The following is an 18,099-nucleotide window of genomic DNA, read 5'->3' on the forward strand; positions in this document are numbered from 1 at the left end:
AGAGAGGGGCGGCATACTCACATAGTGTTGTGGTATTTGCCAGGTGTCAGTGATGTTATAAATAAGGTGATGTGACGCCTCATCTTCAGTCGCTGTCTGCCCCAGCATGCACGCTATCTCAGGACTCTGTGTGAGTGTGTGTCAATCAGAATTTGTTGTTTTCATCTTTATTGCTCTACCTGAGACCTTCAGTGTGTCTGTTTGCATGGGAGGAAATAGTGTTCGTGTATGTGTGTGTATATATGTGTGCTCTTGCAGCTGCAGCTTTACAACTTTCATTACAGTAGAGTCAAAGCACAGTGACTAAACAGGTGTGCATACCTCTTCATGATATGACACACACACCAATGAAATATATAGTTAGCTGTTAGTAGTACTGGGGCTTATATATGGTGTATATGTACTGTAGTTTGACAAACTTAGTGAGATTAGGACTGGGCAATATATCGATATTATATTGATATCGTGATATGAGACTAGATATTGTCTTAGATTTTGGATATCGTAATATCGTGATATGACATAAGTGTTGTCTTTTACTGGTTTTAAAGGCTGCATTACAGTAAAGTGATGTACTTTTCTGAATTTACCAGACTGTTCTAGCTGTTCTATTATTTGCCTTTTCCCCACTTAGACATATAAATATCGATAAATATCGAAATGAATATCTATCGAAATATTCATAATCGATACCGCAATACCACATTTTGTCAATATCGTGCATCCCTACTACAAACCCATATTTCCCATCCCAACACTATCTCTCCTATTTATCGCCATTTCCTTGGTTCCCTCCTGTCTCCTGGAGTTATTTCTTTGGCCTCTTTTTATCTCTCTTCATCCAGCTTGCAACTCGTCTTTTCTTTTGTACCTCCTCATGACACTTTCACTCACTTCTTTCTTTCCCCCCCTCCTTGTCCTGTTTCCTTTTCCGTCATCTCCATCCCTTGACCTTGTGCACCACACTGACCTCCTCCTTCCGTCTCTCCCTTGGCTCCAGACCCATTACTTCGGGCTGTGGTTCCAAGGAAAGACCCAGGCCCCGGCCCATCGCTGGGTAGAGCTGGAGAAACCCCTCAAGAAGCAGCTGGACAAGTTTGGCAATGAGCCACTGCTCTTCTTCGGAGTCATGTTCTACGTGCCCAGTGTTTCCCGGCTGGAGCAAGAAGCCACCAGGTGAAGAGTCTTCAAACACCACTTACAGTTTGTCAGACATTTACATGTTATTTTATATATTTTAAAATTTAGTTACAACAGTGCCTTCTCATTTTCTTTGTTTGCTTTTCCTGTGACATGTACATTAAAATAGTCATGTCATGTGTGCTGTGTCTGTGATAAGAAGTGTTCAAGTAAAGAAAAGATGTATCTCACTACCAGACAGGTTGCCATGGTAACGGTGTCATACTGACACTGATTGATGGCATAGGAAGAAAATGAATCTTGTAGGGATGGAACGGTACACAGAAGTCACGGTTCGGTTCATACCTCGGTTCAGACATCACTGTTAGGTACGAGTTCGGTACAATGGAAGGAAAAGTTAAAAAAGGCAATTTTTTTTATTGTGCATGTTTCAGGCTGTACCACCTAGTGTCATACAGTCTCTCCCCTGAGCTAGCTGCAACAGCCTGAAATGTGTAAAGTAAGATGTAAACAATAAGTACCCCACATCATCTCCATCTGTAACTTGTAAACAAAATAAAACAATCCGCTATAAAACTGAAAATACAGCATCTCTGTTCTTTGCAAAGACAAACTAAATTACCTGATTAACGTTGATCAATTAGCCGTGATGCTAGTTTTATTTATTTTTATACCATGTATTCTCCGTGTAAATTCATGCACCGAACCGTGGAGCCAGTACCGTTTCAGTTCAACACGAATACATGTACCGTTCCACCCCTAGAATCTTGTGTGGGATCTTTGAATGGACCTGGTTATAGATGGGTACATTTACTGTGGTTCCAGACCTCTGAATCTCTGGTCACATCTTTGACTTGTTTAGCGCTAGGCTCGTTCGAGATGAGCCACGCCTGCGCAGAAACTATCATCGGCGATTGGCGCAAAATGCATGCTGGTTAGACTAGTGTCCCACTTGATCCCAACTTGCTCTGACGTCATGCACACGTGGGCAACGATAACCTCACAAGACTGAGGCAGCCGCAGTTTTGAGAGCCAGGCGCCGCAGACGCTCTCCTTCGTCTTCAAGACCCAGGGCATGATGGGAAACGCCTGGCTCTCATCTGAACAGCTAATTGGTTTAGAATTGATGTCATTTTAGTCTGATTATCAATGTGTGTGTGTGTGTGTGTGTGTGTGTGTGTGAGTGAGTGAAAGAGTGTGAATGAGCATGTTAGTTAGCTGTGAAAAGGGCATCTAGGGGTCAGTGTGTAGTGGACAGTCTGCCATCTCAGATTCCTTCTCACACTCACACACAGACACGCACACTCTGCAGGTCTGCCTCGCATTGAGCTGGTGAATTTGTGGCTTCTGCTTTGCTGGATGTGGGAAAGGTCGATTGCAGGTCACAGCTTGACGTTTTTACACTAGAGTTAGTGTTTACGTTTGAGTGTGTGTGTGTGTGTGTGTGTGTTTGTTTTTAACCTTTTACACTGTTGGATTTCCCCACTTTATGAGGAGGCATGGCTGGACATGCAGTTTCTGTACTTACATAGAAAATAATGAAATCATCATGTATCATCAACTGGCCTGGGATGACTGTGTGTGTAATAGAGAGAGTGTGCGTTTATCTGCAGGTTCGTTATACAGAAGCTAGGATCTACTCTGGTAAAGAGATGGTATTCCAGGAAACCCCTGCAGGTGTGTGTGTGTGTGTGTGTGTGTGTGTGTGTGTGTGTGTGTGTGTGTGTGTGTGTGTGTGTGTGTGTGTGTGTGTGTGTGTGTGTGTGGTTGAAGGGGTTATGATGGAGCCTTAGGGGCAATTTAGGGAACAATGGTTGCCTATTTTTCTCAAGCCCCCTCTCTTCAATCCCTCTACATAGTGTCACCCCTACTCCTTTTTATCAAGACCAGATCACCACATCACTCTAGTCCCACATTTTTACTCTCTTTCTCTTCGTCCTCCTTTTCTCTCTCCCTCTTTCTCTCTTTTTTTGTTTGTCAGGAATGTTGGCACAGCCGTCAAGCGTAGGAGGCGGACCACACATTCCTCCCAGCAGAAGTGCTGGGGGTAAAGGGGTTTTGGGGGGGGATGTCTGGTTTACAAAACACACACACTTATAAGCACGCACACACTCATTCACTCACCTTACACACCTCGCACACACTCCCCAAGAATCCTCTCAGAAGCCAGCTGCAGCCCTGTCAGAACAGTTAGTCACAATACACCGCATTGTAAGAACATACACGCTCCCTGAGGCAAGCTTTTCTAAAAGCCCTGTCCCCTTCAAGTTAAAAAATATTTTCACAACTTTTTGGATGAAGTTCGAAACACTTCTTTTTTTTTTTTAAATCACTCAGGCCTAATCAAGGGTTTAAAAAAATCCTTAAAAGCATTCTTTGCTTCTCTTGCACTCTTATGCTGCCTGTACTTTCCTTTGAGAACATCAATCAGTGCAAAAATGATAAGTTACAACTGATGGCCCTCTTTTTTTGTTAAATGTAGATCATTTATGGAGTTTAGGTTGATTTGGGTCAGATCCAGTGAAGCAGATCTTTGATTTTTCTACACACCTAGTCTGATGAGGGGGGGAGGATTTGGAGAAGGCAAAGAGAAAGACAAGTGGGGACAGAGAAAGTAAAAGTTTGGCAGCAACACTTTACTTTGGGTTTGTACATTGTTATTTATGTTGAGATTAAGCTAGCTGCCCACGTAGAAAAGTATGTTTGTGCTTGTGAGTAAAAACAGAGTAGGAGTGAGTGGATTTGTTCTTTTTCGGACAGTGGTGCTTTGATTTACTGTTTCACAAAAGCCTTTTTTAGGAAAGTTACTTTTAAAATTAAAATGTAACATAAGAATACTTTAATTACCTTAAAATGTATATAGTTAGATTTGTGAGTTACAAACTGAGATGTAGGTCATTGGTCTGAAATGTGTTTTCTGTTCATGTTATCAGCATGATTGTAAGAACAGAAAAGACTTTGGTTTTATAAACAAATTCATCTTAACTTGTTGCCAGAAACCAGAAAAAAAGACAGTTGGCTCTGCCTCCTCTGAGTAAATGAAATTTAAGTAATGTGAGTTTTATTATGTGGTCAGGTCTTTGAAGTTCAGTGTTTGACTGATGTGTAACCTGATACTAGATCTCCCTCTCTTCCTGTGCATCCATTCATCTGTTTCTCTTTCCTCTTTCCATGCAGCTGTGAAAATTACCCAAAGCAGGGAGCTAAAGTGTCTGTGTGTGTGTCTGTGTGTGTGCGTGTGTGCTTACTGGGAATAATCCAATTATCAAGCAATTAAGGCAGTAATGCAAGAAAGCTGGAGTCCATGTAAACACTGTTCTCCGTTATGTTAATGCAATTATGTTCATAGTTGCAGTTTTTGAACAGTTTTTGTGCTGTAAGACACTGTGGAGTATTATATACAGTCAGATAGACTTAGTTTTTACCATGCTTTGCAACACACACGTTTTAATCTAATTTCCTGACGATGCATGTCAAAGCTATTTTCCCTAGCAAGATGTTTCACTTTGTTTCTTTAATTGATTTGTCATCTCAAGACAATTTCTAAAATACAAACAAACATTCCATGCTTGAAGTAGCATCCTCCTTACCAAACATGATTGAATGAAGCATGATTTTGTAGCAATATTCACCACAACTGCAAAAGACTGGGTTTGAAGTTGAACACTGGAGGATGACCTTTTGACTTTGTAACAGAACCTGGTGCATTTTTTGTCAGAATGGTCCTTTATGCCACCCAGGTAAACCTATAAATCAGAGTAATGCCTTACTCACATTACTGGTCATAACCAAATAGTTTGGTGTGTGTGGGTTTATCATCCAGAGTCACTCACTTGTAACTAGATATCCTGTACCACCTTTTTTTCTTTCTTTTCTCTTTCTAAAAATCACCTCTTTAGATTTTACCCAGTTTACCACCTACACATCTCGCAGAAGGTTTATGTGGTTGAAGCCTTATGTTCCTTCTGTCTCACTGATATGAAGGAGGGGCAAAGTGGCCCAGAGAGAGAAAGTGAGGAACCTAAACAGAGAGCTGTTGACCGGAGCGAGGCCAGCTGGCCTCAGCAGCCCCCAAGGCATCAACAGCCTTGGAATCCTAGCATTGTTCAGCTAGTTATCTCTCTCTCACACACACACACACACACACACACACACACACACACACACACACACACACACACACACACACAACTGTACTCTGCTGTGCCCCTTGCTGATTCAACACATTTCAAAGTGAAATCCTCCAGCCTCCCACACAAGTCGTCTCAACCCATCCAGGGTTGAGGGGGTGGTCAGGGTCATACCACTACAGTGGTGGAGGAGGGGTTGAAGCATATGTACACACACATTCATGCATGCATGCACATATGCTTGCAGGCTTGTTGTCCGGGTCATTTGGACATCTGGCAGCATGTCTTGAGCGGGGCTTGAACATGCGTGGGCATATAAAGGGCCCTTTGTGCCTGTGTGGCTGCCTGGAGTGCCAGCAGAGCACTCTGCCATGGTGGAAGTCACAACTAACTCTTAGTGAGGACAGCTCTTCCTTATGTCTATGTGTACATTCACCTGTTATTACAGCATAGTGATGTCAGTCATTCTGACATTTGTGCCAGGTGTGTGCCATCACTCCATACAGAGAGTGCTGGGAAAACATGGAGAGTTTGTAAAAACAAAGTCCACAATCATTTGAAGGGTTCCTCCCCCCTCAAGACCGCATCAAGCTCCTCCCCCCGCTGCATCCACGGCAGTTGGGGTTAGCTAATTAGGGGGTTGCCACGGGAACGGAATGGCAGCTTAGCCGACGGGTGTAATGACAGGGTGAAGGAGGAGGGCTGGGTCAGATTATAGGCCTGGGAGTATGCTGAGTGGAGCTCAAAAAAGAAAAGAACAAGAAAAAGTAGTAGGGGAGAGAATGTGAAGAAGAATATGAACATGAAAAATGTAAAGAACATAAAGGAGGGCATGAAACTATGAGGGTAAATTAATAGTTCAGAGGGAGCTACACAGTGGAGGGTTGGTGAGAGTTTTACAACTGAGATGAGATAGGAGGAAAGAAAATGCAACAATTGAGGAATTAACTTAAAAGTATTTAAAAGAATAAACTTTATTATTCGTTACATACAATCGTACATTACAGTGTCGTGAAATTCAATCTCTGTCTTTAACCCATCCTAAGCATTAGGAGCAGTGGACAGCCACATAGTGTCCATGGAGCAGTCTTGGGGTTCAGTGTCTTGCTCAAGGACACTGACATGTGGACGGAGGAGGCTGAGATCGAACCGCCAATTGTGTGTGTGTGAAGGCCGACCCTCTCTACCTCTGAGCCACAGACAGTAAATGACTAAGCGTGTACAGCTCAGTGGTTTCCACATAGAAGTTTGTGTACTCTGGCATGGACTGTCTAATGTACGCTTCCATTCACAGATCTTTCTGACTGTGTGTGTGGGTTTGTGCGTATGTCAGAAAAGGTGTCTCACAGCCCACATCGGAAAGACTCACAGTGGTCACCATGGCAACAAACAGGAAACTGTGTGCGAGTTTTTACGCAGCTGAGCCCGGTCACCCTGACAATTCTCTTTCCTCCTGTGTGGCCCCTCCATTCTTCAGCAGACAAACATTCAGTTGGATCACTGCTAAAAGTGGACAAAAGTGGACTAAAGGAGCTCAGAAACTTGAGGAGCTCAGTGTATTTCAGCCTCTTGGTTTTGGGACTTTTACCACATTATGTGAAGGCTGCAAGTGGGCTCAACAATCTGAACTGTGTCATCATATCAGCGTACACTTGGCAAAACCACCACTGCCCAGAACCACAGTGCAGAGTCCCCAGTTTGCCTCACGCAAAGCACAGCAATTACAATACTCCTTGGTACCGCTTGTGTTGGTCCTACCTAAGATTAAACTCAGTCCTTGTTAGCGTCAGCTCCGTAATATGCTCGCTGTTAGCCGGAGATTTACAGAGCTATAAAATCGTATTGTTTAGCCCCTACTGGTGTACATTTGGCATTCCTCTAAAGTCAGAAATGAGTCACTGGTATTTTGAATAGAGGTGATTCACTCATTCCTCACTTGGATTCTGTAACAGGGCTCTCTGCCATCGTTTTAAATGGCTAATGCTGTTGCCAATACTGTCGTGAGGCATACTTTCTGTTGCACAAACCAGAAGCAGAAGAATATGTCTTTCCTTGGTGTCTCTTTGGATGTTTGCAATCCATTAGTTGCTCATGTGCAATGCCTTGAGCACAGCTCTTTTTACTTTCTTTGGATAAATGTGTTGAATTAAAACCCATCATGTTTTCCAACTTGAAGTAGTGTACAGAGACAGTGTGGCTAGTTGGAAAAATAACATTACCGGTAACCACCAACCAAATTCTGGTGAGTTTCTGAAAGCTAATAAGAGTGCCTATGCTACCACCCACCTAGTCAGATGTTTTGTACAGTTTAGCTGGAAGAGAGGCTTTCTTATGCTATCTGAGGAAGAGTCAGTAGTCATGCTAGCAGCTCTGTCAGGCTTTACTTAACTAAATGCTAATGTCAGCATGCTAACATGTTCACAGTCACAGTGCTAACATGCTGATGTGTAGCAAATATAATACTTACCATGTTCACCATTGTAATTCAGTGTGTTAGCATGCTAATCTAAACTCCATCACTCCAATTGTTGAGATACTAGAGTCTGGACCAAAGTGATTGACTGACATTAATTTCTTGTCAAAGTAAAACTTCCAATAATTTCCAACTCCAGTGTCAATCTACAGCATCTGAAAAACTCATCTTTCTCTTTTCCTGCCTTCCTTCTTTCTAGGTATCAGTATTACCTGCAGGTGAAGAAGCAGGTGTTGGATGGACGCCTCCATTGCTCAGTAGAGCAGGGGATCAGACTAGCTGGCCTAGCAGTACAAGGTAAGGCGCGCGCACACACACACACACACACACACACACACACACACACACACACACACACACACACACACACACACACACACACACACGAACAAAAATTGCATGTAATCTACCAGAGGGAGACAGGCAGCACAAGAGAGAGAGTGAGCACAAACTCACACTTTCTTGGGTCATCTCGACTTCACTACCTAATATGGCTGCATACCAGTCCACTTGAGTTCCTATGGTATCAGTCTTAACACACACACACACACACACACACACACACACACACACATAACCTCACTCCATCTCCTCAGTCTTGTTCCTGGGTGCTGTCTGTGTCTCAGGGGGAATGTAAACAGACAGTTAGCTTATCGCCAGTTCCAAGGTTAGCCTTAGCATCAGGAAGACCCTTATCTGTCGTGAGGCGAGGATCCTCTGCTACACTTCATTTTGTCTCCTTTAGTTATTCTACTTGTTAGAATTCAAGACTGTTAGCCTAAGTAGAAATATACTGGAATGTGTTTGCTTCCCTAATGTGTCAACTGTCAAATTTCTCCCCTAGAAATATTATTTAACGCTCCCAAAGCTACAATTAACCAAGCCACTTTAGCTACATAAAAAAAAAAAAAAAGTGAGACAAGTTTAAGCTACTAAGCAATTTAACGGTCAACAACAGTCTTTATATCAAGATATGTTACTTAAAACGAAGCAAACATGTTTATTATTTACTAGTGGATTACAGGAAAATGTCATACTATTATAGAGAAAAAGAAAATAACCAAGGATGTTAATTGGAACGACTGTAATTATCCTGACATGTTATCTTCTTGTTTTAGTATCTTTGGCCCACACATTACCTTAGGAATAAATAAGGTCTTACCATATGCTATGCATTATGTAGATAAAATCTTTTAAATTAAGGCTAACAAAGACATATACACATATATATTTATAATAACAAGCATAGTCTGCTCATCTGGGGTTACCCTCTAGTTTTCCGTTTCTAAAGTCTTAAAATATGAGTAACACAACGAAAGACAATACATTCCAGGGAATGCAACTTGTGATTTGTAAATGTTACGTTCATACACATGAAAATGGACTCACATTGAGGTTTTTTACCTAAAAGATTATAAAATGTATGTGTTTGTATTTTCTAGCTGACTTTGGAGACTTCACTCAGTTCATGTCTCAGGACTTCCTCAGGGAGTACGTGCTCTTTCCAGTGGTGGTGAGTCCTCAAACCTTCCCTGTTCAAATGTGTGTGTGTGTGTGTGTGTGTGTGTCTCTCTGTGTGTTGCCTAAAGGCACACATTCTTGTGTCACCTGTGTACCTCCTCCCTCTGCCTATCTGGTTAACAGGCAGAAAACAAAGACAGAATAAGCAAGAATCTGATTGAGATAAAGATCTAGTGGATACTAAGAGTATTACATTGAGGAAACACTAAGGGTGCTCCGATCAGGATTTTTGGGTGTGTTCACCGATCACCGATTGCTGGAAGCCGTATCGGTCGATACCGATCACCGTGTCTATTTATCATATATTACTTTTAATATTCTTAACAACAATGTATAAGTATTAAAATTAACAGAAGATAATGTATTGTGAATTGTCAACTGTTTACTTTTATTGACAGGAAACGTTCAACATTCACTCTGTTAGAAACACACCTTAAACAGCTTAGAGCTTAACATAGACAATAGTAGAAAATGTTCTCACGACTGGTGCGTCATCTGATCGGCCTTTACGGAGACCACCGATCAAACTATTTAAAGCCTTTATCGGCCGATGACGATCGGTGACCGATCAATCGGAGCACCCTTAGGAAACACCATCTGTTACATTGAGAGTTACATTGACCGTTGACTACAGTTTAGCTGCAAAACTGTTTGGGTTGAGAAAGAGAGTAAGTGACAGTGTTTTTTCTTTACCATCTCTCTGTCATTTATCCTCCATCACATGTTGCTTCTCATACCTCTCTTTTCTTATTCTCATCCTCCATCTCCTTATTTGCTGCCTATTTTGCTCACTTTTTTTTCTCTCAGAACTGGCCTAATGGCGAGGAGGTGCTGGAAGAGTGCACCCAGAAAGTCGCTGAGGAGCACAAGAGTCACTGGTACAGCTTAATTTTTATAGTGTTGGTGTACATGTGCACATGTGAAAAAAAAGATTCAGACAACGAGTTACCTAGTACCAGGTACTATATCTGTCTGTACTTTCCAGTCGAATGCAGGCCGCTGAAGCAGAGCTGCTGTACATCAAGGATGTGGAGAAACTGGATGGCTTTGGGCAGGAGAGCTTTCCTGCTAAGGTAGATCAATTACATATCACCCCCAGCCTCCTACACAGACACAACTCTACAGAATAGTCAATTTATTTGATTGTGAGAAGATTTTACTCTGTCATTTTGATGTTCAATCTTTTTCCACAGGACAACTACACCAACGATATTTTCATCGGTGTGTCCTTCATTGGGGTGTTTGTCAAACACAGAAATGGCAGATCCATCATGCTCCACAAGTAAGCCCCTCCTCCCTCTACATCATATTTATCTATTTTTGTAGCCTGTATGAGTTTTGACCCTATCTGTGATCATGAAATAGTGCAAATAAATGAATATGCAAGAAAATATTATGTATTTTGTGTGGGAAAATGCAATCCTTGTGTACATTTGTTTGTGTTCCTGTGTGGACAGGTGGAAGGACATTGGTACCATAGCGCACAACAAGTCAGCCATCACAGTAGAGATAACGAGCAGAGACGACACCATTATTTTTCACATGGTAAGTGTTGTGTCTGCTGGTGGTCTGAGTGCACGCATGCACACACACACAGACACGCTCTTTTTTACAAGGTTTCTAGTGGAAAGTTAAACAAAAAAAGCACAAACACATTCCTAGATATCCCTGTACACAGACAAATACATGGTCTTGATTTCCTTGAAATACAACTGCTGTGTTAATTTAAAATATCAATGTTTTTCTCTCTGTGTTTGTATCTGAAGGAGGATATGGAAATGGCCAAGTACATCGCTCGTCTTTTCACGGCCAGACACAAATTCTACAAACAGAACAAGATCTGTGCAGAGTGAGTCTCGAGGCCAGCCGGAGAGGCGAGAAGGCCTTTAGAACACTTTTATATCCTGAATTATCTGTCATTTAATGTTTAAAATAGAGTTCAACAACCTTTTGTCACATAAAAAGAATTGTTTAACGTTATTCTTAAATTGGTGATACAGAGTTCACAGTACTTTTGGTCTACGTCTAAGTACGTTTGTTTCTCTTCAGGCCCAATCACTCACCTGCACCAATCAGGAGGAGACCCACATGGACCCACCGCCTATCTCTGGTACCGTTAGCAGCATTTGCTTGCTTTGATATAGTTCATTATCACTGGTTATTGCTGAGTGGTTTGACAAAGTGTATAAATGAGACCAGAGGGCAGGGGACAGAGGGAGAATTTGGGAGGGAAGACAGAAATGGCTGTGGTTAGAGATCGCTCTTCCCCTCAGGGCAGCACTTAATTGTGCCATGGAGCCTTGGTTTTAACGTGCGTTGGTGGTGTGGTGGGTGTTGTTGGAAAGTTTGCAAGGGTGTTGCTTGGTTTGATTTCCGCTGCGACAATGAAGGCAGTGATTTGTGCGTCTCCCTCCCTGCTGGCCAGACAATGGCTAGGCTAAATGTGGCACAATAGCTGTTTCACTCAGTCCACTCAAGTGCTCAGTTATCTAGCTGGAGAACTGCAGGCATTGATGGCTTACAACTCCATGGCCCTAGAGTAGATATGAGTCAGTCACAGTCACCAGTTGTGTTAGGAAAGATTGCAATGTGATATTTTAATGTTTATTTTGTGGCTGTTTCAATATGTGCAGATGATGATATGCATAACTTAATGGAGTATAAACATGAATTGCTTCTTCTTTATTGCATTAAATCTGTTTCTTTATTCAGCCGCGGCCCCAGTCCTGTAACTTCCAGTCAATGCATTCCCAGTATGGAGAGCATTATCAGGACACACAGAGCTCTCAAGGTACGTGTAAAATGCACGCACGCACGCACGCACACACAAACACACACACATACATACATACATACATACATACATATTTACAGTAAGTTTCAACCCCTTCAGCTCACTGCTTTGACCACAGTGTGATTTAAGATTTATCCTCCCTGATGATAACTAAAGCATTTGAATGGAGCTAATTGTGTCTTTCCCATCAGGCGTGTGACTCACAGCCCATTTGTATTTTAACAATCTCCCAGCAAATTAGAGCCCAACGTTTGGGGTGCAGAGCAGTGACCTCATTTTGCTCTTCACTCTTTCATTGACTTGTTCACACACTCAGTCGGCCTTATAATCCGAAGAGCTTTACTCATGTCGGCTTGACAGTAAAACAGAGCGAGTGGAAAAAATTCTGGGTGTGCTGCTATGCGTGGGTGTGAGATCATTTTGTAGTGTGACCTCAGGCATCACACTCCGTTTGTGTTGACGGAGATTATGTATGTCTGCCTGCTTGTGGGCTTGAGATAGTTTCACACAAGAGAATGCTCTATTTGTGCCACATCAGAAACATCTGAAAAAACCAAAGCCACCTTCAGTACACTCAACTCTAAAGGACAAAATTGACTTTAAGGACGATTTTGTCTTTTTCATCCCTTCTTTCTCCCTCTTTTGATCTTTAGACAGTATCTTCCACGACGACCCCTACTACAAGTCAGAGACCAGTCTGGACCGCTGCCCGGCGGACTTTCCTTTCCGTAACGGTACCGTGCCCAATGGAAGCATGTACAGCAGCCCCAGCCTGAGCTCCCTCAATCATTCCCAGACTTTTGTCCCGCCCTCGCCCATGTCCTCCAACCTCAGCATCCCCGGCAGCGAGCTCATGCGGCCTGACTACATCCCCAGCCACCGCCACAGCGCCATCATTGCTCCGTCCTACCGGCCCACGCCTGAGTATGATGCTGTCATGCGGCAAAAGCGGCGTATACTCCCCGCTCACCATGACCTCCACAGCCAATCGCTGCGCAGTCTGAACATCAGTAATGCATGTGCTTACCGCCAGCCTGAGGCTCTGGTGTATAGCCAGCCAGAGATGAGGGAGAGGAGCCCTTATCATGGCCTGGGGCCCAGTCCGGGACCTTACGCACCACAGGTAGAGGTGGATGCTCTGTGTTTGATTTTGTTAAATTTCTTGATCTTATCTCCATCTCACACTGTTTTTCTATGAATTTTCACTTGCAGATCAGCTACAGTAAGCCAGTGTCCCATGGCCCTCATCAGGGAGGACCAGCCAGCAGCCAGGGCCCATGTCATTCACCCTGCGTTAATGGAGGGGGAGGCAGTGGTGGAGGTGGAGGTGTAGGAAGCTCCATCTCTCACACTGTCAGCACACCTGAGCTGGCAAATACCAAACAACAGGGGAACAATGCGGGAAGCTACGCAGCTACAGCTAACATGCTGAGAAACCACATGTCACGCCCTCCTCCACCCTACCCTTCCAGCTCCTTCCGTCCGGCCACCAGCACCCCGGACCTGGCCAGCCACCGTCACCACTGCATGGGGGGCAGCAGTCCAGAGCTGGTTACCCGTATGGTGCAGCTCTCGGTCAAGACCTTCCAGCCGGACAGCTCGGCCGTGGTTCACCAGTCCCTGCAGGAAGTTAGTGAACCATTAACTGCAGCTGCTAAGCACCGCTCCACCCTGGGCAAGAGACACAGCATGGAGGTGATTAGCAGCATGAGAGGAGGTGGAGGAGGAGGGATGGAGGGCTTGGTGATGAAGGGTATGAATGCTCCCCTTCATCGGAGGAATACTCTGCGAGAACATGTGATGCCGCCTCAGCCTCAGTCCATTCCTCAACCCCAGCCCCAAACCCCTCAGCCACAACCCCAGCCTCCAGCTCAGCAGCCACAGGAATTGTCCATGCAGATGCCTGCTCAGAAAGCATCTGAGACTTGTGTAACGCCACCTGTGGCCTACCAGCATCAAAAGACTCTCTCCAATGCTACAATGCTCATACACAGTAGTGAGAGTGAAGAAGAGGAGGAAGAGGAAGAGGAGAGGCCTGAGTTGGATGTTCAAATCCCAGGTCTCAATGAGGACATCAGCATCAGCGCTCAGCTCCAGGCTGCATTGGCCAAGCTGCCCAACAAACCCCCTCCAGAGTACCCCGGTCCTCCTAGACCTTGTAGTAATGCTCAAATCCGCACCCACAACCACACTCGCCACCGAAACCATAATCAAGGGCCACAGAGCAACCAGGGACCAATGGACCCAAACCAATCCCAGGGCCGAGCAAACAAAGCTGGGCAGAGCCCAGGTGTTGGTGGGCCTGGAGGTGGTGGTGGTGCAGGTGGTGGTGGGACACTGACCCGAGGGGACCAGGGTGGGGTGAATGGAGCAGTTTTAGGTCCATCTATTTCAGAACCGGACCTGACCAGTGTAAAGGAGAGGGTGAGGAAGGAGCCGGTCAAAGAGAGGCCGGTGTCAGAGATGTTCTCCTTAGAAGACAGCATAGTGGAGAGGGAAATCGCTCAGAGGGTGAGACAATCATTCAGTATTTCATTGCCTTGACGCCGTTTATTTTGTGTAGTGCCAACATATTGTTTTTATGATGTGTGCTATTGATCAGTCCTGAAATTCCTGAAGTTGATTAATTAATAACAAAAAATAATTTGACAGCAATGTTGACAATCATTTATTTATTTAATTAATTAATCCTGTACTGGACAAACACACCCACACACCGTATTGGTACAGTTTTAAATATTTCAGTCTGTTATTTGCTAGCTAGTTTTATAGCTCCTGATTAGCAGTAATCCGGGGTTCAGCACCTGAGAGGGTAGCACTAGGCTCTGAGTCCCCCAGGCAGCTAACCCTTATAAATCCCTCAGATTATTCTTTGGATTGGGTGTTCTTGTGTAGTTTGGCTCTCTGTTAAGGCACAAACAGCAGAGTCCAGATATAAGTCAAATCATATAATCGTCTCACTTAAGTTGCGATGAACTTCACTGTTCAAGAGTGTTGCCGGGTGTTTATAGTGGGAGTCAATGAAATTCCAAAATATTTTTCTTTGGTCCAAAGCTGTTTTCCCTCAGCTGGTTTATCTCATACCTAGAGGACACCATTGGTGACCCCCAAGCTATTGTTTTGACTGTCCCACAGGGAATAAGGGAGGTGGAGCGGTCCTGGAGGTTTAATAGCATCAGAGATTAGCAGAAGTAATCCTTGGAGGAAGGAGGGACTGTGCAATATGGGTCAGAGTTTGGTTAGCTTGGTAGAGAGGAAAAAAGACAGAGGGAGTGTGTGCTCTGTGAAGGAAAGGAAGCCAAATAGGTAAGTGGGAATAAACAAAGGACTGAAAGATGTGCAGGAGGACAAAACAAGGATCAATCTTCAAAAGAAGCATCAAAAGAAGTTGAGGGCGAAGTGAGATGGATAAGAAGCTGCAAGTCTACTCTTAATAGGCTTTACATTCAGACTTGTTAGTTCACACCATTGTACAGAATACAATTGGATTGGTAAGACCAGGTTTTCCCTACAGACAGGGTGGACACACACACACACACACACACACACACACACACACACACACACACACACGTGTCAAATCGTCCCCACCCACTTCTACACACGCACATGTGCGCGCTTACAGATTTGAGGCCAGCGCAGGTCAGTCAGTCTCGCAATGCTGCCGCTACCTGTAACCATGACACCAGGATTTTCCTCTCTCTTGAAGACACTGGAAAGACAGAAGATGTCCGTGGACTCCATGAAGAGGCCGCTGATGATGGCCGCCCTCAACGGGCTCTACGTGGCCCGAATGCCTGTCCCCGTGAGTCCCGCGGAAGAAGGTGCCAAGGCTGCTACCGATGAACGGGTAAGATTTTTGCTCTTACTTTATAAAACATATGTGGGGTTGCTTGAGTTTTTAGATTTCATACTCTAAATGTATTTTTGAAAGATCTAGCAAATGTTCTTTTGTTTGTTTTTCAGTTAGACGTGTGCTATTGATTTATTTAAAAAAAATGATGGTGTTATGGTTGACGTAAGTTGAAGTAACATTATTATGTGAACGTTATAGGTTTGTTGTCATTTAATGGTACAGTGGATACAAAACTCAAAGCTCTTTAGAGCTCTTTTTTACTCACAATTGCTCAAAAGGTACGTAACCAAACCATTATAGACATGAATATAATTACACCACAAATATGGAGAGATTAGGGAATTAAATAAAACCTCCGAGCCCCAATTTAACTCAAGCCCATTTTATTTTTATGTTTGGAGGATTCATGTTGGACCTTTTAACTTCCTCACCTATTGGCAGTGATGAAGGAAGCTTGGCTGAAGATTGTCTCTGTAAAACTCTGATAATCACACTATTTAATTTCCCAAATACTGTCTGTTGGATCCCTTTTGAGTGTAGAGGTGTGAAACCCAACCTTTGTCCTGACCGTTGCTAAGCTAACGGGGGCAAGCCCTAAGTGGGCTGTGGAACGCGTGGCATGGTGGTGCTTATCGCCTCTAGGCCCGTTGGTATGTTAAGAATGTGACCCCAGAGAGAGAGAGAGAGAGAGAGAGAACCACACAGAGTGATAGAAAGAGAGCGGGAGAGACAGAGATGCTGTCCTCTCAAACATGATTGGCCTAATAAATATGGACCCACATCAGGATGAATACCACCACTGTATATTCGGCTCTTTTACCGCTGTGTTGATGCAGTTTACATGCTCGAGTTCTTTGATATTGAAGTCAGTATTCAGCTGATGAGAGTTTCGAAATGTAGACGTATATTATAATGTGATTTCTGAATTATTCTGGTCTGAATAGTCTCTTGGGTTTGGTGGAATGTAAACAAATAAAAGCCCCTTGGGGACTGAATGAGAAACCTCTGAATCATGTGAATGACTAACACCCCCTTCTCTGTCCTTCTTTCTCTCTCTGTGTCTTCAGTGTAAGACTTTGGAGTTGAAGCTGGAAGAGGAGCGGGTCTTCACTGAGTATGAACAGGTGCCCAAGAAGAGGACAGACTGTGTTCTCACTACAGCAACTCTGCCCGAAAACACTGAGCGCAACCGTTTCCGTGACGTTGTTCCATACGAAGAGAATCGGGTTGAGCTTGTACCAAACAAGGAGAACAACACGGGCTACATCAATGCCTCGCATATCAAGGTGCGCTCGAGGGGTCATGGGTAAAATGCCAAAAAGTGTAAAAAGGAAAGGAAAAGGAAAAAGGAATTTAAGCGATGACAATAGCATCTACCTCTTTGTAATCCAGACTTTGATCTAATTCATGTGATGCTTTCACTGTGTTAAAAAAGGTGGGAAGTCGTTTCTCCAAAATGTCAACTTTTCATCAGCCAAGAAAAGAAGCCTTTGTAATAGATTTTTCAGGAAATCCTATGGGTTTTTAAATGGTTTATTTAGCTTAAGTAGCTAAATCCATAAAGGAACACTTGATCATTAGTTAATCTGAAAAATTCTGTATCACCAAAATTGTTGATATGTGGTTACACGTGCACATAAAAACAGATGGCTAGAAACACACCTATAGATAGATAACATCATTCAACATTGAATGTGTGTTGTGTCAACATGGCGGCTGGGGTTTTAAATCAGACTTTATCATCTGTCAGTTTTCAGTGACAACCAATATAGAGGAAAAAAATGTATATGGACTGTTATATTAAGTAATATAATTATAAAGTGTTTTATAATATTCAAGTTTATTTCTTTGGCACTTAATCACAGTTATATCAGTATCAAAGTACTTTGCAACAGCCACATCATACACCAAAAATTTAAACACAGAGCATCAACACGACACATTCAGCTCGCTGCTAATCTTTGTAGGGTCATTCCTAAGCAGCGAATGGCTCTGAGGAAAGGATGAAAGGCAGTTGTTGAAGGCTGTTTGGGCCTTTAAGCTCACAGAGCTTGTGGAATTCCCAAAGAATGCGGTCCAAACTCCAAACCCTCTTAAGTCAACCTGAGCTGCTCTCACTAGCCCTCTATTCATGCTTAGTTGCAAACAGTGTGTGTGCGCAAGCTTGTGTGTATGCATGAGTTTG

The 18,099-nt window shown here is 43.5% G+C and overlaps 1 protein-coding gene across 2 annotated transcripts in view; it reads left to right on the forward strand.

Annotated features, from left to right (window-relative positions):
- LOC144533050 (tyrosine-protein phosphatase non-receptor type 14-like) overlaps positions 1-18,099 on the forward strand; it is a 37,823-nt gene that overhangs the window by 14,487 nt on the left and 5,237 nt on the right. For both annotated transcript variants that reach the window (XM_078274139.1, XM_078274140.1), the window contains exons 3-16: positions 1,001-1,176; positions 7,943-8,040; positions 9,186-9,256; positions 10,072-10,142; positions 10,250-10,337; positions 10,458-10,546; positions 10,722-10,809; positions 11,031-11,113; positions 11,314-11,374; positions 11,977-12,055; positions 12,712-13,181; positions 13,271-14,569; positions 15,768-15,908; positions 16,982-17,200. In XM_078274139.1, coding sequence (XP_078130265.1) covers positions 1,001-1,176; positions 7,943-8,040; positions 9,186-9,256; positions 10,072-10,142; positions 10,250-10,337; positions 10,458-10,546; positions 10,722-10,809; positions 11,031-11,113; positions 11,314-11,374; positions 11,977-12,055; positions 12,712-13,181; positions 13,271-14,569; positions 15,768-15,908; positions 16,982-17,200 — 3,033 coding nt within the window. The remainder of the gene's footprint in view (positions 1-1,000; positions 1,177-7,942; positions 8,041-9,185; positions 9,257-10,071; positions 10,143-10,249; positions 10,338-10,457; positions 10,547-10,721; positions 10,810-11,030; positions 11,114-11,313; positions 11,375-11,976; positions 12,056-12,711; positions 13,182-13,270; positions 14,570-15,767; positions 15,909-16,981; positions 17,201-18,099) is intronic.

The sequence above is a fragment of the Sander vitreus genome, chromosome 18 (genome assembly GCF_031162955.1).
Source record: "Sander vitreus isolate 19-12246 chromosome 18, sanVit1, whole genome shotgun sequence".
Lineage (NCBI taxonomy): Eukaryota > Metazoa > Chordata > Actinopteri > Perciformes > Percidae > Sander > Sander vitreus.